Source organism: Nyctereutes procyonoides, unplaced genomic scaffold (genome assembly GCF_905146905.1).
Source record: "Nyctereutes procyonoides isolate TBG_1078 unplaced genomic scaffold, NYPRO_anot_genome, whole genome shotgun sequence".
NCBI lineage: Eukaryota > Metazoa > Chordata > Mammalia > Carnivora > Canidae > Nyctereutes > Nyctereutes procyonoides.
The window spans coordinates 1,818,084-1,844,799 of NW_026575031.1; the positions used below are offsets into that span (position 1 = coordinate 1,818,084).

The 26,716-nt window shown below is 48.3% G+C and overlaps 1 protein-coding gene across 3 annotated transcripts in view; it reads right to left on the minus strand.

The window, feature by feature from the left end:
* Positions 1–26,350, minus strand: part of SCG5 (secretogranin V) — a 53,489-nt gene extending 27,139 nt beyond the window's left edge. For 2 of the 3 annotated variants that reach the window (XM_055316805.1, XM_055316803.1), the window contains exons 1-2: positions 26,241–26,350; positions 24,586–24,819 (exon numbers count right to left, since the gene is read on the minus strand). In XM_055316805.1, the coding sequence (XP_055172780.1) occupies positions 24,586–24,811 (226 nt within the window). In that variant the 5' untranslated portion in view covers positions 24,812–24,819; positions 26,241–26,350. The other variant, XM_055316804.1, reaches the window with a different exon arrangement.
* Between the last annotated feature and the right edge of the window lie 366 nt (positions 26,351–26,716).

The window sequence follows — 26,716 nt, forward strand, 5'->3', positions numbered from 1 at the left end:
GGGATAGTTTTTTGGCCTGTAGGTTTCCCACCTCACACAAATATTCCCAACTTCTTCCTTTTGTACCCATGTAATAATCTCTGCCTAGTATTAGTCATTGAGAATAAGACATCATCAAAAAAATGAAAACCAGGGGAGGTGGGTGGAAGGGTAGGGGAACTGGTGACTACATGTTGGCAAACTGATTTTAAATAAAATGTAATCTTTGAAAAAATAAATAAAAACAGAGGCACCTGGATGGCTCAGTGGAGTGTTTTCCCTTCGGCTCGGGGTCCTGGGCCTGACTCCCGCATCGGGTTCCCCACGGGGAGCCTGCTTCTCCTCCCTCTGTCTGTGTCTCTGCCACTCTCTGTGTCTCTCATGAATAAATAAATAAAATCTTTAAAGTAAATAAAAACAAAACAAAACAAACAATGGAAACCGCTTAGCTCCTCACTGAGCACCAACTAAGTGCCAAGCACCATACCTGGGGTGAGGGCCCAGCAGCAGGGTGAAGGAGACACAGGGCTACTGGGTCAGGAGGTTGTGCAGAAGTGGCTTGCAATTCACATGGATGGATCTAGAAGGGAGGCCTCTGGGATCATATACCCAGCGAAGCACTCCCTGTGGTAGACACTGGAATTATGACTCCTGTGCTTTTTTCCGACCTTAAAAATGGCAATTCTTCTTACCCACAAATGGTAATGGGGGTAAAGAAAGCATAGCTCAAAATTGCAAATAAATCCAGACTTAATGATCTAACACATATATTTGTAAGGCATTTTTTAAAAATCGCTTTAAAAATAATTTTTAAATTTAAAAAATTTTAAATTTAAATTTTTAGTTGAGAGTATAGGCTCCCCACGTATACCCTCAACTAAAACTTTACCTAGAAGTACTGGTGGGGAACAATGTTGGCCTGGGTAAATTTCACCATCCCTTGTTACTTAGAATAACTCACAGTAGCACCATCTGGGGTAAAATATAAATGTGAGCTACACAGTTAAGCTCAAAATGTCTAGTACCCTCATATCCAAAAGTAAAAAGAAACAAGTGAAATTAAGTTTAATAACTTATTTATCGCAGTATAGCCAAATTATTATCATTTCAACATGCAATCAGTATGAAGAATGAGTGATGAGATATTTTGCATTTTTGTTGCACTCCTTCCCAAACCCGATGTGGAGTCTATACTTAGGGCCCATGACGATTCAGACCAGTGATAGTCCGAGGGTTTAGTAGCCCCACGCAGCTGGTGACCGTATGGGACTGCTCGGGCACACAGAGCAAGCCTGGTGGGCAGACGCACGGGCTCTGCTGTGATCCATCTGCTGGAATCTGAATCTTGGCTCCCCTCACACTAGCTGTATGACCTTGTCTGTAAAATGAGGACACAAGTAATGCCAATTCAAGGGGGTGGTATGAGGATAAAATAAAATAGTCCTTGTAAGGCTCTCCGCATGGAATCTGGCAAATATTAAGTGGCTGTCCTTTTACAATGCACGATTAAAAACTTATGTGATCCTGGGCAAATCGTCTCACCTATTTGAATATTTGTTTTCCTTCTCTGTAAAACAGGGGTGATAATAATACTTCATTGAGCAGATTAACTGGTACAAACATAGCACTTAATAAATGTTCACTTATTTTGCCTTGGATTCAGAGGTCAATAAACAGAGACATAGCCAAAGGGTCAGCGTAGTGGTAACAGAGGTAAATGGGCCTGGATAATTGGCAAAGTGCGTAGTCACAAGGTAGCCATGTTACAGCAAGCATCCGGAGGGCTGCAACCTACCTCGGGCAGCCTGAGCGAACCCACCAGATGTGGTCCTTAGGTAGTCGCTTTGCTAGAAGCTACAGACCAGCAAGCAGGTTCCCGGATTCACAGGTCAACGGAGGGCTCTTCTATGACATATCCCTGCACATACCTAATTCTGTATTTTAAAATCATAGCCATGACTCGGCTCCCTGATGTTAAGAAAATAGGAAAGAAACCAGATAAACTATTTGTTTATTAGAGAATTCAAACTCTCTAATGGTAATGGCCTTGACTGCTTTTCTACTCATAAGCTTGCTTTTGCATATTTAGTGGCTTCAAGATTTTGAGAAGGAAGACTTAAAAATTTTTAATTAAAACCATACCCTAATGATCCTTCTGCTCTTCTGTATATTTGTTTGTTTTTTCTTAGGATTGATTTGTTAAGAATTTTGGAATTACTGGAGAAGAGCTTTTGAGGATGGCTGAAATCATGATTCAAAGCAGGGAGGGATGCAATAGTGATGGGATTGGTTGTGACATCAGAAGTAGCAGGCCATTCCTCAACTAGTCTGGGAATCCTCCGTGCTGCCCTAAAAGAAGATGTTGTAAACCCTCCCCAGGCTTTAATACCCCTTTGTGCTTTACCATTCCAGAAGGTCTGTGTCGAAATGACAGTAAAACTTCCATGAAAAACAACATGAGTTCTGGGAGATACTGAGGACCTCATCTACTTCTCCTACTAACGGAAAGGGAAATACCGGTAAGACACAAACAATCCTTGGTTTTACCGAAAGGGACTTATGACCTTGCAGCTCTGGCACTGCATTCAGCCACAGGAATTCAATAAAAACTAAATGTAACAGTAAAAAATGAAATAGAGCAAACATCACAAAAACACCTTCCGCTAAACTCATTCCACTCTTAACCCTAGATTTATTTCTATCTCCATGTTTTATCTTTCAGAAAGCAGCAGAAACCAAGATTTTTTTTTAAAATACAGGAGCTGATGTTAATGTGATCAGTTAAATAAACAGAATTATGGAAAGATGTCTTACCAAAATGGAAATAAAATAAATTTCTTGAGAACATGCACAGAGCTTACTCAGGATCCTTATGCTATTCTAGTTGTTTCAATGGCATTAGGCAAATTTTGGGGAAAAGTGACTGTGATAATTTCAAGCTGGTGATCTGAGATTTAAGGGACTTGGTAGGGGCAGTGCCCAGCTGTAGGAATGTCATTTAAACCTTAACAGGTGTTCCATCCAGAAACCCCAAAGGGTTTGACTCATGTTGAGGTCCATTCCCCACTGGATAGAGGGAGGAGAATGTCTGAGGAAGAATACTCTCTGAGACCAAAACTGGGGAGAGAAACAGAGGCTGGGCTCCGGAGGTGCCCTGGCCCAGACCACAGTTCCACAGCTGGTGAGGAGGACTGGTGCCAGTGCCTTCAAGCCTCATCTCCTCAGCAGGACTCCAGCTTCTGTCCCTTTCTCTGCCCCCTTCATCATGCTTTCTGTAAAACGGTCTCTCAACATATATTTGTTGACAGGATGGCCCCCATCCTGTGCGGCTGGAGGTAACTGTTTTTCAGCAGGACGCACATTATTTATGTACATCGAAGAACTCAGGAGAACCCATATACGTCCAGGGATGCTGCTCTGACTATTGCTAGAGGTGAATTTACAGCGAAGTGAATGAAGTGTAAGATTCAGAGCCCCTCATGTGCCCAGATGGCTTCCAAAGCCTTGGATTTAATCTTGCCTTTGGAGCTTTGTATTATTTTTCTTAAATAGTGTTTCTAAATTGCATAAGCTTCAGGCCTCACAGAACTTGGATCTCCTCTGGGCTGTTCTTAAAAACCATCCACGAATGCCATCTTGGATTCTTCATCTGTCATCATTGTAACTCCTACTCATCCAAGCAAATATAAATCAATTGTCCAAAACATTGGACAAATTAGGCCTGGGTTTCCTCACTTCTGAAAATGAAAGGCGGTTGGATAGGATTCCTCAGATCCCCAAAGAGAGAGAGACATGGGGAGAAGCAAGGCATGGTGGGAAAAGAGAAAGAGGCAGAGGATCCCACCCTAGCCCTAGTCCCAGCTGCTCTAACAGTGAGGGCATGGCCTTCAGAGAGGAACCTCTGCTCTCAAGGCCACATCTTCTCCACTGTGAAACAGCAGGTGGACAGATGCTCTCTAACATCCCGTGCTGACCGATGACTCAATACCCTGCCCATGCTGTGTGCCATACCTCACACCCTGCTCTCGCCAGATGTCACAACGGCCCCTGAGGGCATTTGGTGCAACGTTCTGGTGAGTCTCAGACTTCTAATTTGGTGTTCCTTCTGCTATACCACAGTGCACATACTTGCCAGCTGAATGGTAAATGAGGCTGATGTCATTGGCTTTGCTGGCCTTCAAATATGCACTGTTGTCATGCTGAGTCAAAGATGACACTGACATGAACCAGCGCTGTAGCATGCAACATGGCAGGCGATGAAGGTAGGGCCTCTCCCCGGAGAGATGCTGGATTTAGAGCTGCAGCTTCTAGAACTAGTCTACAGGGAAAGGCCACGTCACTCCCATGTCTCTTTTCAAAACCAGGTCTCCTTTGCTTCACTACGTGACTGCCTGTTGCTTACTGCTGACAGCTAAACTATCAGTAGAATCACCTGGAGCATCCCCCAAAAGAGAAAAAAGAAAAGAAAAGAAAAGAAAAGAAAAGAGAAAAAGAAAAAAAGAAAAAGAAAAAGAAAAAGAAAATCCTAAGCAGCACAACTTCCCAGAACCACCAAATTTAAATTCCTGGACTATTTACTGGGGGCCAGGAACTGCTGCTGGTCTAACAGCTTCCAGGTGATTCTTACTATCTATCAGGTCAAAAAAACGCTGTCGTAGGTAGTTGTCTCCATCCTAACGGGCCTGGAAATGCCATGGCACTTGAAATAGTTCATAGCGCTACCCTGATGCCTCATGCCACAAGGTAAACTGGGGTAGTGTTGACTGGTGCAGAAAACAGCCCTATCACAGGAGACCACCTATTGTGTGTGTTATGTTTTACATGAATTTGTACATTCATATGAAATGTCCAAAGTAGGCGCATTCTTGGAGACAGAGATTGGCTTAGTGGCTACCAGGGTCTGGGGGAAGGGGCAGCCGGGATGGGGTGGGGAAGGGTGCGGAGATGGGGGGCATGATGGCAAAGGGGAATGGAATTTCTTATGGGAGTGGGACAAATCTCACACACACAGGTGCAATATGCCAACCTGTAACCTCGGTGGTTACAAACACCTCACTCACGAATGTCCTATGCATGTGACTGGCCCCCGGCCTCCTTACCCCTCACCCACCTTCTGACCACTTACTAACCTGCTACCCTAGCCTGCTCCCACCCGCGAAACCAAATCCCCCTGGGCGGGTGGCGCCACCTGGTGGCCATCACTGGGCTCAGTCTGCGTGTGGGCCTCATGCACAAGCCATGCTCCCCTTTCTTCTTCTGAGTTCAGCTAGATAACCCACAGCTGACACACAAGCACTCCCTTCTCTCTCTTCTCCCAACCCTTGCCGTGCATCTCCCTCTCTTGCTACTTAAAAAGCATATAAGGAGCTTCAGCTCTCAACTCTGAACTGTGGAAAAAGCAGCAAATCTTGAAGTGGTGATGTGCCACTTGGATTATTACCACTTTAGATCAACTAAACCAACAATGCCTCTCACCAACAAATACTTTGGAGAATAAGAAAAGCAAATAGCTATGTAATAGATGGAAAGATGGTCAGAGTTTTTTCAAAGATTTTTTTTTTTTAGAGAGAGAAAGAGAGAGTACATGTATGAGCGGGAGGCGAAGAGGGAGGGAGAATCTCAAGCAGACTCCGCGCTGAGCACAGAGCCCAAATTAGGGCTCGATTCCATGATCCCCCCCCAGATCAGGACCTGAGCTGAAATCAAGAATCAGCACTCAACCAACCGTGCGACCCTGGCACCCCAAGACAGTTTTACTGGTAATCAATGAATGCAAATTTAAAAAAAAATGAGGTGTTATTTTTGGCTGTCAAATGAAAAGATTATAAAAGGTAACACCCAGAGGCACCTGGATGACTCAGTTGGTTAAGTATCTGCCTTTAGTTTGGGTTGCGGTCCTAGGGTCCTGGGATCCAGCCCTTTATCTGACTCTCTGCCCAGTGGCCAGTCAGCTTCTCCCTCTCCATTTCCCTCCATAATCTCTCTGGCTCTCGCTCTTTCTCAAGTAAATAAATAAATAAAATCTCAATTTAAAAAAAAAAGGTAATACACATAGTTAAGAAGTGAGACAAGATTCCCATGAACAGATGAAGAGAAGGCAGCCAGGTTCATCCAGCATTTTCAGAAAGCAAGGTGACAACATGGAGGAAACAGAATCTAAGAGTAGGCATGGAGCTTCACCCAATTTCCCTTTTCAGAGAAATACATACCTAAAGAATTTATCAGGAGTCTACACAGAAACTTTTGTGCAAATACATTCACTGAAGCAATGTTTATGATGGGGACGAACTGGAAAAACTCTAATAAGTGTCCAATGTGGGGAATGCTTAACTGAATGAACTGTGGTAAAAACATATAAGAAGATAGAATTCAGTTACTAAAAATAACTATAATGATTTTTTTAATGATATACAAAGTTCTTGATGTAATATAAAGTATAAAAATTCAGATAAAGGGGCGCCTGGGTTGAGCATCTGCCTTTGTCTCAGGGTGTGATCCTCGAGTCCTGGGTTTGGGTCGCGCATCAGGCTCCTTGCATGGAGTCTCCTTCTCCTCTGCCTCTGTCTCTGCCTCTCTTTCTTTCATGAATAAATAAATAAAATCTTTAAAAAAAATTCAGATAAAAAGGTATAATTTGGGGCGGCACCTGGGTGGCTCCATGGGTTAAGCTCTGACTTTTGATTTTGGCTCAGGACGTGATCTCAGGGTCCTGAGATGGAGCTCCATGCTCAGCACAGAGTCCACTTGAGATTCTCTCTCTTTCTCCCTCTTCCCTTCCCCCTGCTGTCTCTAATAAATAAATAAATACTTTTTTTAAAGTATGACTTAAAAAAATACATATATATGCATAGAGAAAGATTCTAGAAGGAAATATACCAGATATTGAAAGTGGGTCTCTCTAGGTTGTGAGATGATTAATTTTCCAAATCATCCACAGTAGACTTTATTATGGTTATAAGAAAAATCACTACAAATATAAGCAAACCATACCATGTACAGTCTTTAAGGGTACCTACCCCCAAATTTCTTTCTGGATGTGCAGTGGCAGTAACAATTAAGCCCCTGGAGAGTGGTGCTCCACTCTTTATTGGTGGAGGACCATATCTGGAGACCTTTCTGGCTGTCACAGGTGGGAGGATTCTCCTGGCATCCCGTGGGCAGGGGCCAGGGATGCAGCCCTCATGACAGAGAATTATCTGGCCCGACATCAAGAGCGTTTGGAGTGAAAACCGTGCTCTAGAAACTCACAGATTTGAATCCAGATCCTATCTCCCCTCGATGGTCAATGTGGGGCCAACGGCTCACACACTTTACACCTCAACTTGCCCTTGTGAAAGGGAATCACCACATGGGGTTTTCTGAGGATTTTTAAATAACAATATATGAAATGTCAGGCAAATAGTGGTAAAATATTAGTTCTCTTCCCCCTAAAGCCACATTTAAAGATCTAACACTCTTACTCAACCTAGTGTCTCCTTTTGTGAGGTATTATAAAAAAGAGTTCCTCTAACCTTTTAATGTTTCTCGGTTACCTGTTTAAAACATAGATTGTGCTCTCCCTGGATTCTACAGCTTCAATATTCAAGTTGATATGATTAAAAAAAATAGAATTCTTAGGTCTACAATAGTGATTACCAAAAACTCATGGAGGCAAATGTTCTAAGTTCTGGGGCTCACGTAGGTGAAAAAAGCTGATCTCTGGTTCTCACACTGCCCAGATGGGTCTGTCCTGTGACTGAAAGGTTGAGCCTGCAGAGCATCAAGGGGCACGCATGTCTCTCCTTACCAACCCAAGCCACACGCAGTTGGCTGGTGTGCATCCATCTATTTGGGTTTCTGGTACTTTTCTCCTGCGCTGAATGATTCAGGTCTATTTCTAAATTTGCTTGTTGAAGTGACAAGCGGTCTAAAGAGGGCAGAAGTCTAGACCCAAGACACCCTCGCTCCTACTACTTCTACATCAGAACAGTGCTGGCACCACCCAGTAAGAACTGTTGGGGCATCCTGCCATCACCTCTTGCCCCTTTGCCTAAATCCGAGCAAGGCAGTCATTCAGGCACACTCCTCAAGGCTGTCTTGGAGGGGCTGAGGATGACGCGGCCTCCCCTGGAGCCCGGGTGAATGCACTGAAGCATCCCAGCCCTGGACCTGGCAAGCTGGGAGCAAGCTGACCACTCCCTGCCTGCAGGGATGTCTTGATTGTCCACAGCCCAGACCCCTAGGCACCAAAACTCTGCCTGTAAAAAAAAACAGAGATGCTTACCCGGCTCCAGCATGCTGTATACAGATCTAGTTAAGCGAGAGCCAACTGCCAAAAATTCTCTTTACTGACCACACAGGAAAAAAAAATGGAAAAAGAAAATCTTTGTGATATTAGGAGAATGCACCCTTACTGTCAGAATAACCGCTCTTCCCCTTCCCTTTGGAAACATTTGCAGACAACAGCACCTGTGTTGTTGCCATATTTTTGCACACTCCAGTGAGCAAGGGCTATTCAGGGTCTGCACAAACTCGACAAACGGTCCCTCCCATCATCCGCTGAAGGGCTGAAAAGAAGACGGAAATAAACTAAGAGACAGGAGAAGAGACCCGCTGGTTCCATTCAGGAGACAGACGTCTTCGATAGTTTACAGCAGAGGAATTCTTTCCAGCAGGCCCATCCATTCCTGCTGCTTCAGGGGAAAACGTTAGTCACCCGCATCTTGTCCAAACCAGGCTGGATTTGCCGACACGGGCCTGCTGAGCTGTCGTACCAGAAAGTGGCATCGGGATGGTCCCCTGGGCCTCTGCTGGGAAGGCCAGTCGTCGGACTGAACGTCCCTGAAGCCACAATCTGTCTTGTGCAAAGAAAGACCTTGACAGGCTCTTGGGGGAAATAGCCAGTAGTGCCACAAGCCTGTGTGAGCTGGGAGGGCCCACCACCATGGTCACATCAGGCTAGGGGGAGGGACCCTCGACTTGTTCAACCCAAGTGCCAGTGCCACACCTGTCATCCCACTGTGTGCTGCGCCACCACCAACTCGAGACCAAGTATGCTCCAAGATACCGTGAGAGGTCAGCCTCTGATCCTCTGGCACCCTAGAGGCGGATGTACCCAAGTGAAAACCCACACGGAAAGGTGGGTGACGACAGCAGAGGTCCACCTGACAGACTGCTCAGTGTGTGCTGAGATGACGGAAAACACGTTCCTTCATTACCTTTTTGACACCCTTCAGTGCCTGGGATGGGGGATGACAGAAATACCCAGCTCGATGCCCAGACCCCGGCACAAAGAGAAATACCCAATCCCTGCGCCCATCTGATACCACTGCTATCAGCCCTGCTGCCACCGAGGGCATCTCTAGACTTAGGGCTGCCTTTCTACCTGCAGAGAGAGGCTTACAAGACACTCCACAGGCCAGGGCCTCCTTGGGGGACCTTTGAGCTCTGAACATTACTTACCACATGCCCCTACTGCCCAGATGCTCCTTTGCCGGGAAACTCGGTGACACTCCTCAAAGTGTCCAGCCTTCCCCCCGCCACTGCCACTCCCCATCACCACCCTAAACTCGACACCTATTAGCTACACAAGGTATTTCTTCCTAGTTCTTCCTGCCCGGATCTGAGTCCCCCTCACCCATGGCTACCCTCCAAAGGAAGGCCAGCTCGAATCCAGCTCATCTGTGATGGCTTTTCTGGGGGCTACCTCCCGACCTGCTTATAGAGCTCCTTGGTGGGAACGGTCTGGGCTACATCCTGGGCTCTCAGCTTCTGTCCCAGTGTATCGTAGACATGAATCTCAATTTCCAACATCCCTTTCCTTCCCCTGCACTTCAAGGAACTTGAAACAAGAGACAATGCACCTGGCTACTCCTCTCTGTCATTCCCTGGATACCAGGTTTTCTGACACCCATTTAGTAGGCACCCTCACTGGGGTGGGACACTACGTGAAAACATAGCTCATCCTTCCTGATCTTCCTTGTGTTGTCACTCTGCACATCTGGATGCCTCTAGACCGAAACACCAACAGGAAATGCAGCCAGGGGACGGAGAAGGCAAGACATGGCCCAACCCAGCTCTGCTCCAGATTAGCTGTAAAACTACTCAATGATGCCACTCAGAGTTGAACTGTGACTGCCAGGTTAGAAGAAGATAATGCCCGACTCTGTCTATTTTATGAAAATCCTACATAATAAATCAGATGGTGTGCTTATTGGTTTTAAAAAATGTATGGAGGTGGGCACCTGGGGGGCTCAGCGGTTGAGAGTCTGCCTTTGGCTCAGGGTCCTGGGATAAAGTCCCACGTCGGGCTCCCTGCATGGAGCCTGCTTCTCCCTCTGCCTGTGTCTCTGCCTCTCTCTGTGTGTGTCTCTCATGAATAAATAAATAAAATCTTTAAACAATTAGGTAAAAATGCATGTAGGCAACAATTCCTGGCAGGTGGTAAGTGCTCAGTAATTCCTTATTGAGTAAACCAAACTGGAAATGGATGAGATGACATTTTGATACAATGTGTGTGGTTCAGAGGGAGCATTGGTCACTGCCTCCCACACTTACCAACATGTGGACAGCCTGCCCCCCAGCCAAGGAGGGCACGACTTCCAGTTCACCCGCACATCTTCCTGGCACAGACATCGCTGACGCCTCTACGGGCACTTCACTCTTGGCTCAGCAGCTGACTAAACTGTCTTCCTGACTTTAAAGATGCTTGTATAACCTATTTGATGGCAAAAGACAACATGTGAACAGCCACAACGATGAGAGATGGAGCAGAGCGTGCTGGGTATGCAGATAGCGTGCTTTAGTGGTGCTTTCGGGAAGCACCTGTCCATCCTTGCTGCCTCGCCTGGCTCTAGCTCCGCAGGTGAACCCTGAGGGGGCAGACACTTCCCAGGAGCAAAGGGAAGCCCGTGCATCCAGTGATAAACAGCTTCTGGTGGCAGGTTTCCCAGGCCAAGCTTAGTGGAAGGATGTCAGGGACAGAGAAGGTAGGATGCCTTCACCCTGTCCTCATCCTGGAAGCCAGTGCCCTTGGGGAGATACACAGACAAGGAAGGCACCACTACTATGACAGTGATGCCTGGGGCTGTGTGCCCGTTCCCTGTCCGACACCCTTCTTTATACAGTATTTGCCTCGACTGCCCCAAGATGATGTGACATGGCCTGTGTCGCTTGTGTATGGGTGCAGACTGGGAAAACAAACCTCGTGGAATCTGGGGGACCTGCTTGGTGCTACCGGCTGTCCGAGCCCCTCCTAGGCCTGGTGCCTCTGCAGCCACGCTCCCCGCACCCGTGGTGCCCCAAGGCAGCCATGTGCACCGGGCCCCCGCGGCGTCCCAGGTGCCGCACCGACCTGCTCCAGGAGGGCGGTCCGTCAGAAAAACCTGCTTCCTGAAGCGCCATCCGCCTGCGGCTGCGACGGCAACCACCCCGCCAGGCATCCCTGCAGGCTCGCACACATCCAGGGGACAGGAGGCAGCCGCAGGTGCCCCGCCGACCCACGCAGAGCGCAGGGCCCACTGGGCCGGCTGCCCAGCCCGGCTCCCTCAGGGCTTCCCTGGGGCCTGGCCCGCTCCTCGTGGGCTCACCTTCTCCCGCACGGCCGTCCCGTGATGGGGAACAAGGTCCCGGCTGGACCTCCTCAGCTTCAGCTAGGCCGCGGCTCGGAGGACGCCTGCCAGCAGCCGGTGGCACGAGGGCCGTGAGGCGCCCGGGGCCGGCTCACACCCAGGGAAGGCCGGCTCGCCCAGGCCGGGGCGGGAAGGAGGCAGGCCGCTGGGAGCCGAGCAGGAGGGGGATCCTCCCCCCGCCCCCCCCCCCGGCCCAGTGGGCCAGGACGGAGGGGGCCAGTGAGGAGGCGGGGGAAGGCCAGCTTCCCAAGAACTCCCTGGGAGCTGGGGCACCAGGCAAGCCGAGGGACCCCCCCCCCCGCCCTCCCGAGGCAGCCACAGCTGCGGGCGGAGGCTGACCGGCAGGTGGTGCCAGCTGAGGGGACAAGGACGAGGAGGGCACATGGGCCCTGGCCCCCAGCGGCTCCCCGGTCTGTTATGTCCCATTGTGCCCCGAATCCTGTGTGCCGCGGGCTGGGGGACCGTGAGCAACACCGAAGGCGTTCTGCCAGGCGCTGGGGTCCCGCGGGAGCAGGTGCGCAGAAAGCCAGGGGACTCAGGACTACCAGGGTGGCTCCAAGTGCGCTGGCAGCTGTATTACAGGAAGCTCCCGGCCGAAATGACATGAGTTTCAAGTGCTGGAGTCTAGGAGTTAACGTTGTCTCAAGGCAGCAACTAGAGCAACGTGATTTTAACAAGCGCCCAGCAGGGCCCCGGCACGTGCCAGCGCTGTCCAGGCCCTGCACATACATGATGCAGGCCCACGTCATGTCTGCTCTCGCAGGGCCTACGGTCCACAGAGGAGGGCAAGCAGTGCCTGCTCGGAAATGCCGATTCGTGGTGAGCCAATAAGCAGCCCATTCCAAGGAAGATCAACAATGAGCCCAGGGGCAAGAAAGAATCATCCTTAAAGGTGAACTTCTTTCACCACCTGCTCTAACATTAACGCTGTCCACATCTATACCTTTATTTTTTGTTTGTTTGAAGATTTTATTTATTTGAGAGCAAGAACAAGAGAGAGTATGGGCTAGGGTGGGGAAGCAGAGTCTCTCCTGGGCAGGGCTCAGTCCTAGGACCCTGGGATATGGCCTGAACCAAAGGCAGACGCTTCACTCCCTGAGCCACCCAGGCGTCCCCATCTATAGCCTTAATCAAGCAGCCTGGGAAGCTGCACGCTGTGTGGGACACAACGGAACAGCAGGGTCACGCTCGGGCTGTAAATCCACATGCAAATAATAACTGCATCCCTAGTTAAGACACTTCTCGCAGATTCTCTATGTCTCTAGCGTGTAGCAGGAATATGTGTCCTCCTTGCCCATCTCAAGCAAGTGGCTGTGAGGTGTAAGTAAGCACAAGACTGTACAAGCAAGTAACTCGAGATCCAGGATCTGACGGGGGACCCTAAAGCACAGTACTGATTATATGTGGGTAACAACCATCTTCCTCAGGAAATAGCAGCTTGATGCAATCGTGTTGATGCGACCGCATTACTGTGTCACCTGCTGCACTAGAGAGACGTTCACTTAGCGCGTCAGCTTGGCTGGACTATTGTGCCCAGCTGTGTGGTCAAATGCCAGGATGGATGCGAGATGGAGGTTGCGTGGAAGGCCTTTTTTTGGATGCAGTTGACAACAAAATCATTAGGCTGAGTAGAGCAGACCGTCTTCCATAATGTGGAATCATATTTTTGCAAGTTACATAATGGTCTTAGAATGTCAAACAGTCGGAGGCCTTCAGACACCGAGGTTCCCTGAAGAGGAAAGGGCTCTGCCTTCAGATGCCTCCAGACTCAAGGTCACAACACTGACTCTTCCCTGGGTGAGAGGTCTCCAGGGTGCAGGTCTACTCTGCAGATTTCAGACCTTTCAACCCCCAACTGCAGAGGCCAACACCTTCAGACCAATCTCTCTCTACACACACACATCCTTATGTATAATTGATGATTTATTTATAAATCCTACACATACATGCACACACATCATCTGTTCTGATTCCCTGGAAAACCCTAACTAATAAGCACATCTGAACTCCACAGAGTTCCATGAAAACATGTGGAGGCTCAGATTCTCAGATTCAAGTGGGTTCCAACCTGTCTGGAAGTGAGCACTCCACAGCCTGTGTCCTGGACTTGGACCCCGCACAGCAATCAGCAGTCGTCGCACAGTCAACCTGACCTTGTCTTGTGTGCCACGCTGCCATCGCAAGACAGTCACACTTTACTGAAGGGATGAGTTGAAGATGTTGACGCAACTCACAAGTCATGTAACACGAGAACAATCCTGACCAGGGATGATGACTGTTTCCACCTATCAGCTAAAACGCAGTAAGCACTGTGTATGATCACTAAGCCTACCTGCCACAAACTGTAACTGTGCTGGTGATCCACATCCCTTCTCACTCCGTGCATGCGGTGAGAGCATACTGATGCTTGGTCCTGCACTGCTGCAAAGTTACTTAAAATGCACATACAACATTCCCCAACAGCAGCACATTATTTTCTCTTTTTGCTTTTGGAGAATGCCTCACTGAAAAATTTATTTTATATATCTAGATGTATGTTTTTAAAGATTTTATTTATTTGAGAGAGAGAGAGAGATAGAGGGAGAGAGAGAGAGAAAGCATGCACAGGGGAGAGGCCAGGAGATGGAGAAGCAGGCTTCCTGCTGAGCAGGGATCATGATGTGGGATTCAATCCCAAGACCCTGAGGTCACGACCTGAGCTGATGGCAGATGCCTGGCCGAGCCATCCAGGCACCTCAATATTTATTCTATATTTTTTAAGAATTTATTTATTTGAAAGAGAGTACAGAAGGCAAAGACAACACTCTTCATCTTGAATTATACTTTGCAAGTTATATAGGGATTTTCTAATGTAAATACAGAAATGCTGTAATATATTTAGTAAGTAACTACAGAGTATACATTTATGATAGAAAATATATATTGGTCTTTGCCCCAGTTCCTGGCAGACAGCTCCTGAGAAACCTTGTAATTTCCTGAGTGATGAGAGTATGAGGACCACCTTTTGCTCTTGTATTTGGTCTTTGATTCTGGTTTCTGACCCAGGGCTCTGGAAACCCTTGTAATTTCCTGGGTGACAGGGATGTATTTTGTTCCAATGAAGTGACTCTGCCTGTGTTCCTGGGTGGCTCCTAGAGGAGGGCCGGACACCGGAAAGACGAAGCTTTGATTAGAAGCTTGGGATTTTCAACTCCACCTCCATTCTCTCGAGAGGGGTAAGGGCTGAAAATAGAGTCAATGACTGATCTTATGTAAGGAAGCCTCCATAAAATCCCAAGAGGACAGGGTTCTGGAGCCTGCAGGTTGAAGAGGTCCACTCTGGGAGGGTGATACACCCCAACCCCATGGACACAGAAGCCCCTGCACTGGGGACCTACCCAGACCTGACCCTGGGTCTCTCTCCCTGTTGTATCCTTTCACAAACTGGGAAACCATCAGTGTTCCCTTGAGTTCTGTGAGCGGCTCCTGCAAATCAACCCAACCAACAAGGGGGTGCTAGGAAAGTCAGATTTATCACCAGGCAGTCAGAAGCCCAGGTGACAAGCTAGATTGGGATCGGCTCCTATGGGCGTCCTGTGGGTCTGAGCACTCACCCGGGGGAGTGTCACCACATCCAGGGAACCAGTGTCAGAGTGGAGTCACACTGCAGAATGTCCAGTCAACCAGCCCATGCAACACAATTGCCTGGTGTAGGAAACACTCCCCACATTTGGGGTCAGAAGTGTTGTGTGACGGTCCTGTGACAGTCAAGGGGAAACACGGCAGGAAAAAGGGGAAACACGGTAGGAAAGTCTCTAATACACTTCATAAAGAGTTACAGTTATCTGATATTTTATTTTTTTAAGATTTTATTTATTTATTCATGAGAGACACACAGAGAAAGGCAGAGACACAGGCAGAGGGAGAAGCAGGCTCCCTGCAGGAGCCTGACATGGGACTCAATTCTGGGACCCTGGGGTCATGACCTGGGCCGAAGGCAGATGCTCAACCCCTGAGCCCCCAGGTGCCTGGACCACGGCTCATTCTTGAAACAATTTTTCCTTGTTTTCTACGCGTGTCATCATTCTAGTGCTTTCTGGCCAATTGTTGTTTCCCCTCCAGGTCCTACTACCTGGCACCTACACATGGTCTTCTAGGCCTCTTCTTAACCACTCCGCTCTTCCTCCCTGACACTCGCCTGGGGTGACCTCCCCCACTCTTACAGCAGCAGCCACCACGACCGGGACAACTGTGAAATTTCTCCCTTTGCCGCAGTATCTCTCCTGTGTCATACTCAGCTACGTGCCTCCTGCACACCTGCCCCTAGACACCCAGGGTGATGTGAACAGAATAGAAAAAGAACCCATTATTCTCATCTTCCTGCCCACCCCGCCTCCCCGCCTTCTCCTTCTGAATTTCTTTATCACTATCTGCGCAATTGAGCAAGATGGGAAACTGGAAATCACCCAGGGACATTTTTAAGGATTTGAGTAGAGGGTGGGCTGAATGGAACCGCAAAGGACATGGGCTTCCGCTTTGGAGGCCTCCCAAGGATGAGGGGCCTCCTCAAAGATCCAACCCATTGTCCTCACTGGCTCCCCCAGGACAAGGGGATCCTAGAAGGGCTGTCTTTAGGATACCAGGGTCAAGAGTTGGCCCCATTCTTCCAAATGCAACCTTCAAACGAGAAACAAGTGCTTGAACTCAGCCACAGTAACTTCTTGCAAGATACATCCACGAAGGCAAAAGAAACAAAAGCAAAAATGAACTATTGGGACTTCATCAAGATAAGAAGCTTTTGCACAGCAAAGGATACAGGCAACAAAACTACAAGACAACCTACAGAATGGGAGAAGATATTTGCAAATGACGTATCAGATAAAGGGCTAGTTTCCAAGATCTATAAAGAACTTATTAAACTCAACAGCAAAGAAACAAACAATCCAATCATGAAATGGGCAAAAGACATGAAGAGAAATCTCACAGAGGAAGACATAGACATGGCCAACACGCACATGAGAAAATGCTCTGCATCACTTGCCATCAGGGAAATACAAATCAAAACCACAATGAGATCCCACCTCACACCAGTGGGAATGGGGAAAATTAACAAGGCAGGAAACAACAAATGTTGGAGAGGATGTGGAGAAAGGGAACCCTCTTACACTGTTGGTGGGAATGTGAACTGGTGCAGCCACTCTGGAAAACTGTGTGGAGGTTCCTCAAAGAGTTAAAAATAGACCTGCCCTACGACCCAGCAATTGCACTGTTGGGGATTTACCCCAAAGATACAGATGCAATGAAATGCCAGGACACCTGCACCCCAATGTTTATAGCAGCCATGTCCACAATAGCCAAACTGTGGAAGGAGCCTCGGTGTCCATCGAAAGATGAATGGATAAAGAAGATGTGGTTTATGTATACAATGGAATATTACTCAGCCATTAGAAACGACAAATACCCACCATTTGCTTCAACGTGGATGGGACTGGAGGGTATTATGCTGAGTGAAGTAAGTCAATCGGAGAAGGACAAACATTGTATGTTCTCATTCATTTGGGGAATATAAATAATAGTGAAAGGGAATATAAGGGAAGGGAGAAGAAATGTGTGGGAAATATCAGAAAGGGAGACAGAACATGAAAGACTCCTAACTCTGGGAAACGAACTAGGGGTGGTGGAAGGGGAGGAGGGCGGGGGGTGGGGGTGAATGGGTGACGGGCACTGAGGGGAGCACTTGACGGGATGAGCACTGGGAGTTATTCTGTATGATGGTAAATTGAACACCAATAAAAATTAATTTATTATTAAAAAAAAAAAAGAAAACAAACAAGTGCTGCCCCGCTGTGGCAAGTCAGAGGCACTGCCGCCCGTGACAGAGGCCAAGGGCTGGCAACGGCTGCTCAGGGACCTGCCCTTCACACAGGTTGTACCTAACAAAGGACTGTCTGCACTACATACTTAGTAGGAAAACACCCTGGGTTCTCTTTATTTTGAGGTGAAAAAACTAAGAATAAAAACAGCAGGCCTACTTCTCTTCCCTCTATGTCTCTGCCTCTCTCTGTGTGTCTCTCATGAATAAATAAAATCTTAAAAAAAATTTTATATAGTGGTTTGTTGTCTGGCATTATCACAGAGCTCGGCATATGGTGGCCTAGAGTTGTGGGAAAAATAAACAGGTGGCGCTCAGATCTCCTTACCGGAGGGGGTCAGCATTCTGGAAACTAAGGCACATGTGCGGGCTGCATTCATCCAAGGGAGCACCAGGGTCAGCAGCAGAACCATCCTGACACCCAAGAGTCCCTGGCCCTGGCCCTGGCTTTCTGATCACCTTGGCTAGCTGCTGGCATTACGCATTCTGGGGACAACAGAACAGCAGCAGCCATTCCAGGAGGGCCCAGGAAGCACGAGCACCTCTGGGCTGGCGGGGGTGGGGAGGCTGGGGGCAGCACCGTGGCCACCTGATGAGTCATCCGAGTGACTTGGGGGCAGGCCGTAGGAGGCTGGGAATGTGCACAGTGACCCACCGCGATGGGGGCGGCCTCCTGATGGTGCTGTGGGCTGCGTTGGGCAGGTGGGCTCCAGGCCCCCTCTACGGGGGACAAAACAAAGGCTCGATAAGTTGTCATGGTGGCACACAGCTTGTGAACACTGTGGTCGAGACTCAGCCCCCATGTTCTCTTCTCTATTAAAAACAAGTTGGCCCCTGCTTGTCTTTGTGTGTCCGTCTGGCTCTGGCTGAGGGTGCATGTGTCTGAAAGCTGCTCCCTACCATGTCTCAGGTGCCCACGGACAAATTAAGAATAATGGCCACTGCCCTTCAATGTTTTTGGCAAATGCTTCCTCCCCAGGGACCACTTAACAATCAGCACTGAACCAGGAGGCCGGACACCAAATTTTAGGACTCCTCCAGCACACGGCACATCTCGCTGGGTGAGCCGGGGACCTGCAAGAGGTCCTGCCTGCTTCTGAATGGGCCCCAGCCCTGTGCTGTGTTCATCGGTCACCATCAAAGTAAACAGACTTTTTGCTCAGCAGAAATCACCGAGCTCTGGGCAGATTTTTTTAAAACACAGAATAGAAATGAAATACCTGCCTCGAACTGAAAGGAGAAAAGCCTCAACAGATGCAGATGGCAAACACTTACCTGTTGCTGTGGGATGTATTTATTTTCCCCTGATACATGTACATTCAATCTGTAAGTGTTTGCCATGTGCCTACTGTGTGTCTGGGTGGGAAGTGGTAAATAAAACAGTCTCGTGGAGCTGACATATTGGTGGGGACACAGACGATGAGCAAGGAAACAAACCCTAATGACAAATCACAAAGGATGCTATGGTGGTTAAGAAAACACCAGGACATGGTGACAGAGAAGGGGGGCTGCTCAGAGCAGTCTGGGCAGCTGTCCCTGAGTAGGCAACTTAGAGTGGAGACCGCAGAAGGAGGTCTGCTAAGCAGAGCAGAAAGGACCAGTGGTATGAAGCTGGAGTGTGAACCTCACCCCACCGGTGTGACCGGGGACTGAAGGGACGCGGGCTGGGAGTGGGTGGGACAGCAAGGCCAGGAGGAGAGTGTGCAAGCAGGGCCCTGGCAGGCTGCAGCAAGAGGTGCTATTTTTTTTTTTTAATTCATGAGAGATGCAGAGAGAGAGAGAGAGAGAGAGAGAGGCAGAGACACAGGCAGAGGGAGAAGCAGGCTCCATGCAGGGAGCCCAACGTGGGACTCGATCCTGGATCTCCAGGATCAGGCCCTGGGCTGATGGCTGCACTAAACCACTGAGCCACTCAGTCTGCCCCTAGAGGTGCTATTTTTGATCTAGGTGCAGTGGAAAGCCATGGATGGATTGAATTTTCACCACAGAGAGCGATGCTCACGGGATTTAAACCGATACTTTCAAAGTTTAACTCTGCCTTTCGGACAATTTGAAAGAAACAAAAAGTGGAGGCAATGTGGTTTCTCAACAGACAATTGCATAGATCTGTGCCAGGCACAACGGTATCCTGAGCCAGGCTGTTTGAAGTCGAGCCAGAGAGAAGAGAGGACAGGCAAAGACAGACGTATTATAGAAACAGAAAGGAAATAAATTGCTGATAACTGAGTCTGACATGTAATGGAGAAAAGTGAGGACTATCCCAGGTTTTTCACCCACATGTATGGCTCTGTGGTGGCACCGTTCATTTAGACAGGAAAGACTGACATAAGCAAGCTGAGGAAGGGCGTGGTAGAGGTATCAGGATTGACAGATGGTACTTTGGCAAGTCACAGAAGGCTTTAGATGTATGAGAAACAAGATGGGGCTGAAAATATAAATGTCAGCATCATCAGCAAAGAAATAGCATTTGGAGTCAGAGAAGAAATGAGGGATGCCCGGGTGGCTCAGTGGTTGGGCGAGCAAGCTGAAGAATAAAAGCAGTGGGCCAGGCACTGAGCTCTGGGGAACTTAACGTGGCGTACGAGGGCAGCAGGAGAAAATCACCAAGGAATCTGGGGAAGAAAACTGTTCATGGGCAAAGAGAGAGGAGGAAAGCCAACAGGGCGCCATCTTGGCATAAAAATCAAGAAAGAAAAGGGCTTTAGGAAAGGTCAAGTGTGCGGAATGCTGCCGAGGCTGAATAGGATGAAGGCAGAATGTAGGTGATTTTGGCAAGAGTGGCTGGCCCTGACAGGAATTGTGTAAGGCATCTCAGAATTGGCCAGTGGAAAGCTCAACTTGAACTCTCCCCCTGGAGAGGCTCAGTTTGCTCCCCTTCCAGTTCCTCAGGCCCAAATCCTGATGTCATCCCCGACTCCTCGTTCTTTCAGGTCCTGCCTCCAACTCCCTAGCAAGTCCTGTTCATTTCAAAGCATACCCACAACCCGACTACATCTCCCCACCCCTCTACCTATCATGCTCATCTCTCTCTCTCCTGGCTCCCTTGGCTCATTATCGAAGCATCCTAAGTGATGTGTCCTCCCTCCCTTGGGAGGATTTTCAGTACAGCAGCTCGAGTGATCATTTCCAAGGATACATGCTCAGAGGACAAGCCAAAACCCTGTGAGCTCTGCCCCCATGTACCCAGCCTCCGCCTCCCCTTCTTCCCAGCGTCACGCCTACTACCATGCTCCTGAGTCTTGGGCTGTTGCCACATGGGCCTCCTTGCTCCCATCCAGCTTGTGTATGAGCAGCTTTCTCCCTGGACGTCTTCCTCTACACACCACCCAGCTCACCCTCCAACTCTCAAAGCTTTGCTTATCTCTCTGGGAAGGAGCTCCTGCCCCTATTTGAAGCTGTTTCCACCATCCCCCTCCTCTGCTATAAACTATATAGTTTATGTGTTAATTTAGGAACTGTATCTCTCCTGTCCTACCTATCTGGGAAGTTCACACTTCTTTCCCCAGTGCCTAAAACAGTGCCCGGCATCCAAGAGATACTTGTTGACCTGACAAATAAGTGGTAAGAATGGGAGACTGCTGTGGACTGAGGGAGAATGGAAGGTGAGGAAGCACAATCAGTACATAGTGAACAGATGCCGGGAGAGGTAGCGAAACAACGGCACAGTAACTACAAGTGGTACGAGGTCAAAGGAGGGAGAGTTTTTGTAACAGGATGTATGAACACGGGGACCCCACGGTAATTTATGTTGACCCTGTATTCTATACTAAAAGGCTAGTTTATAAGCCTATGTTCAAGAGCTAATATGTATCTTCAGTAATGAGATGAATCTGAGGACCAGAAGATTAATCAATCAGAGTAGGCAAAGTACAGGAACATTGTCTCCGATTTGTCATTTATTAGACAATAATCAGCCCCTCCTGCAAGTCCAGTCATAGTCATCTAAAGTCTGGTGATGATGCATTCAGAAAGGATTTCGCAGGACTGCAATTACACAGGTGAACACCTTTTCTTCTGAATGAGAATATTACCTTCTCACAAGTAATAAATTCAAATGTAGACAGTAAATTCAAATCCCATCCCCAAGCTAAACAAAGCTTAGAGGAGTTGGGTAATTCGCTCAACGTCACATCACTAGTAAATGAGGGAGCTGGCATCGAAATTCAAGCATCTTTGCCAATAGTCTATGTCAAACGTGTGTTAAAATTCACACCAGAATACACGTATTGTGTCTATTCTTTCTATAAAAAATCAGAAAAAAAAAAACCAACCCTTTCTAATTTGATCCTTTAGGGGTACCTGGGTGGCTCAGTGGCTGAGTGTCTGCCTTTGGCTCAGGTTGTGACCCTGGGGTCCTGGGATCGAGTTCTGAATCGGGCTCCCTGCAGGGAGCCTGCTTCTCTCTCTGCTTGTGTCTCTGCCTCTCTGTGTCTCTCATGAATAAACAAAATATTAAAAAAAATTTGATCCTTCATAACAAAATTCTACAATAAATGTTGGAAGGGATACAAAAGTTACCACACATCTGTCAGAAGCCTGGGAATTAACACAAGTAAATGAGCGGAGACAATGCAAACAAATGGATGAGTTGGATGAATGCTATCTTCAATAAATACTAGATCACCTAACAAATTAAGGGCCAAGGTCCACAACTGGGGGAAAAAAACAAAACAAAACCCAGGCTTCTTATTTTGTTTCTTTTGTTTCTATCCCCCCCTCCCCCCAAGTCTCTGGACTATTTTCTATTAGCTTTCATCCAAGATGTAATAGGCAGAATCCTAAAATGATCCCCCAGGAGGCCCCCTGGTGTCCTTGTTCTGCATAATCCTCTGCTTCTGAGTGTGGGTGAGACCTGTGAGTATAATGAGATATCACTCCCTTGTTAAATGACAAAGGTGATGGGATGGCCACTCCCATCATTACAATCAGGAGACCACAGGGATATTCTGCCTCTGGTGCTGAAGACTGCAAGCTGCCCCTCTGTGCTAGGGCCACCTGGCTTAGGACCCAGGGTAGCCTCTTAGAGCAGAGAGGGACCCTGGCTGGTAGCCAGCAAGAGAGGACCCCAGTCCTATAGCAGCAAGAAACCAAACGCTGCCAACAACCTCAATGAGTTTGAATGAGGACCCCAAGTTCTAGTCAATACCTCCATTTTAGCCTGATGAGACACTGAGCAGAGGGCCCAGCAAACCCACACCAGACTCATGACCAAAAGAAACCATGGGGTAATAAACTGGCATTATGGTAAGGTGCTAAATTTGTCATCATTTGCCTCAGAGTAATAGAAAACTAAAACACAAGCCAATCTTCACCCTGACACAGACACTTCTGGAGGTGAACAAGTGGCCATGACCCCACATAGTCCTAGAGAATAATAATGGAGACAGAATTTTTCATTCTGAATCGTCCTGACTGTCCCGCTCTTTCAAACCTCTGTGCTGTTTCACTCCATATTCCCTGAAAAATTCTGATTCAGACTTCAAGACTCAAGTCAAATGTTGCTCTCTGAAGAAGTCTTTCCTCATAGGTACGCCCATCCAGTCCCAAGCAGAATAAGTTACTCCTGTTCTTTTCTTCTGTGACAGCAGCTTGTCTGTCCATCTCCCGAAACACTTACCACGGTGCATTGTGGTAACCTCTCTCTGACAGAGAGGCCTATTCTTTTAGGACATAGATGCTCCAGGTTCTGCACAGAGGCTGGCATGGAGTAAGTGCTAAATAATTGGATCTTGAGTAATGAAAACGAGGCTCTGGAAAAACATAAGCTTTGGATGCCCAGGGAGCTGCTGTTTCTCTTCCACCCAGATGACCAGGCCTCAGGTATTAATGGAAACTCAGAGAGATTTCTCCATGACAACAGCTGAGTGACTAACCAAGCATTTACTGTGCTGCCAGGGCAGATATTTACTGTCTTGAAAAGGCTGGTCTGAAATGGAAAAGTGTGCTAGGAGCGACAGGTGGTAGGTGCTGGGAAGGATTTAAATTTTTCCTAAAGGGGTGGCATGATTTGCTCTGCTTCAAACCCCTGCTTCTAGGTTTGCATGCTTGCTGACTCAAATTATCTGTTAATTTGACAGACATCAAATGCCAACCTAAACACAATAATCCCACAGAGTTAGTTTTACTCAATGGCTTATAACTATGGGTAACAAGGCAGAAATGAGAATCCTATAGTCACAATATCCATGGTACTTACAGGCCTCTGGGGAGGACAGTATTTTTAGGAAATCACCAGACTTAGGCAGAATTATGCGTCATCGATTCATACAGAATACCACTTCCTGGCTATGTATTCTGAGAAAACTCAGAATTCACATTTTTCCTTAGGATCCACTCACAGGGGAAAGAGCTGAAGTGCTCCGCTGCAGTTAACGTTAACTAACCATGCGACTGCTTTAGGCCTCCCCCTCACTGGAGAAAGACATCCTTCAAAATCAGAGAGGATATAAAGCAAGGCATAGAAATAAGGCACTAGCTTGTCACCGACTCTTAAGACTTAGATTCAGATTCTCTCTAAAAAGAAATCACCGAACAACAAAGTACCGCTTTTTAATAAAAGTATTACAATAACATTGCCAGAAACTTAAAAAAAAAAATCCTAGAGGAAATCATCTTGCCACACTAAAAGAATTTAATTGACATTTGCTATTATTAAAATTATCTCAAAAATTTTTTGACATAAACTCAGTGAAATGACCTCTTTCAGCTCCCTTTGCATTTACACAACATCATTCTTAAGAATCGAGTCATATCCTATAGACTCTGCATTTTAAGGATCTTTTACAAGTATTGGTTGGCAATGACTCAAAGAGGAAGCCAGCTGGGGACACAGTTTCCTAAAGATGAATGGGAGAAGAAGCAGGTTCTGGGCTCTAATCTTTCTCTACGGATAATGCTAGGTGCTCCTTTATTCACTCAAATATTAATGTACGAGATTTTGTGCCAGGTGATAGAGCTACAGCTGTGAGCTAGACAGATAAGGTCCCTATTCTCTAGATACTTATATTCCTAGGTGGAGGCATGCATTATATATCGTGTGGAATAAGAAGACATGGGAAACGGGGGGAGAAAGTAAAGGTTCTTTAGCATGTATTAATGATTGTAAGTGCTACTGGAAACTTCAAACAGGGGGAATATAGTAAATACCTTCGATGCTCTGTGGGCCCACAAGATTCATGGCCTGGTGAGCTGGATACTCTACCCGTGGTCTGGCGATGCCCAACTGCTCCATAACCCCATGGAGCAGCCTCTGGATATCTGTTTCTGAGACCCGGTCAGGGGTCCTTGGGCTATAAGCAGATGCTGGAGTCCATCCGAACGTCAGCCAAAACACTAGGCCAGAGAACACGACAGAAACCATCTCAGAGGCCATGTTTAAACCTGCAGAAGAAAGACCAAACATGTTTCTACTGGACACCACTGGCACCTGCGATGCTCCCACGCAAGTAAGTCACAGAAGGGACCACCTGTTGGGGTCTGTGATGAAAAATCCTTAGGGATTTGCCCTAAGTGTCCAGTGGAGACAGAACGTCTGCTTTGGAATAATATTAAAGAAACCGAACACCCCAAGATAGCCAGTTCCCTGTGCACACAGCACCAGACAGAAGGAATGGCTCCTCTCACACCTTCTCTCCTTGCAACTCCCTGGAAGTGCTTCATTACCCCCAACCCCTCTGCCCTCCGCTCTCTTAGTAAAGCAAGCAAACCAACAACAAGAACTTGCTTCAGTTTTGAGAGAGGGAGAGGGAGAATGACATCTCAAGTTTTCCCCATCTCCGGGGAGAAAAGCGGTTCCTAAGGAGAAGTCAGGAAGACTCAAATGGTCAAGAAGCACAGAGGTCACGAGCTGTGCAAGGGAACATCTTAGCTCAGCAAACATGCAACACATCTGAGATCCTGCAGGGGATGAGGGTACAGCCACGCAGGCCTGCCCTGCAGTCTGAGAAGTGAGGACAGGCCAACTGGCTGGGCCACGGACCCGCTGAGCAGTCCTGGGCACACGTGCCGGCTTTGTCTGCAAAATGGGCCTGAGGAAAGCACCCATGTTGGAGGGTTCTGTGAGTGTCTGCACAACATCAGGCACAGAGCCCCCACAGCGTTGCTATGAGGCTGGCAATACTGTCTCACGGTTCTATACGTTAGAGCTTGAAGAAGTGGCTGCGAGGAGAGCAAAAGGAGAAGACTGCCCTAGGGACCCAAGCTGTCTTACATGTTGGCTTCTATGGAGTCAGGGGCCTGCAGAGCAAGGGGCCAGGTACTCGTGCGGCTGCCCAACCTGGGTAAGACCGCAGCTTCAGCAGTGGCTGTGCAAACCCTCCCTCCTTTGGCCCAGTCTTCCAGGGAGCGGGCTGGGGGTGCATTCTCTTCCTTCCAGCTGCAAGAATCACAACCTCCATTTTCTTCTCTGTAAAGGAAAGGCTTTCCCCAAGTCATTCCTGGACGTGAAACCTTATCCCCCAAAGAGCTAAGACAGTAAGGCCTGCAGTGGTGCCGCAGAAGGCGGGAGGCAGAGACCACCGTGCGCGGCCCTCTCCTACTCCCGCCTGCTGTGGAGGCAGGACGGCTTTGTGCCACCCTCAGCCCCGGCCCACACCCTTCTCCTGAGCCGAGCCACCCAATTTCCATCCTCCGTTCCTTTCCCTTATTTATGACCGCACCTCCTAACCCGCACCCACCCGTTGTCCTCCCCCAGCCTCCAGCCCAAGGACGACTGCAGGACGCCCCCCCCCCATCTCCATACGGCGCACCTGCGGGCCCGGGCGGCCCCCAGGGGCTAGGGCAGGCATCCGCGCAGGACTCACCGGGGCGGCCGCAGGACTCCTCGGCGGCCGGGCCTGGGCGGGGGTCGAGCCGGGCCGGGAGAGCCGCGATGCGCGTGCGTCACCTCCTCCGCGTCGTGGCTCCGCCCCCGCCGCGCCTCGGCAGGTGCATCCCCGGGCCGCGGCCCAGAGGCGGGAGCCCCCGCCCGGCCACCGCGCAGCGTTCCACCCACGCGACCCAGGTATTCGCTCCCAATATCACATCCTTCATTTTGCCACCTTCTAGCATTTATTTATTTATTTATTTATTTATTTATTTATTTATTTATTTAGTCTTCTGGCTTGAAGCAGGGGGCAATAGTAGGAGAGAAAAAAGATGAAGAGGTCCTAAGAACTATTCATGACGACCATGATAGGGTGCATCATAAGGGTGTTCACAGGAGCCCTTTTACTGAGCAGGAAAAAACAAAAAAAAAAACCTATGGCGATAGTTAACACAAAATGTCAAAAACTTCTGT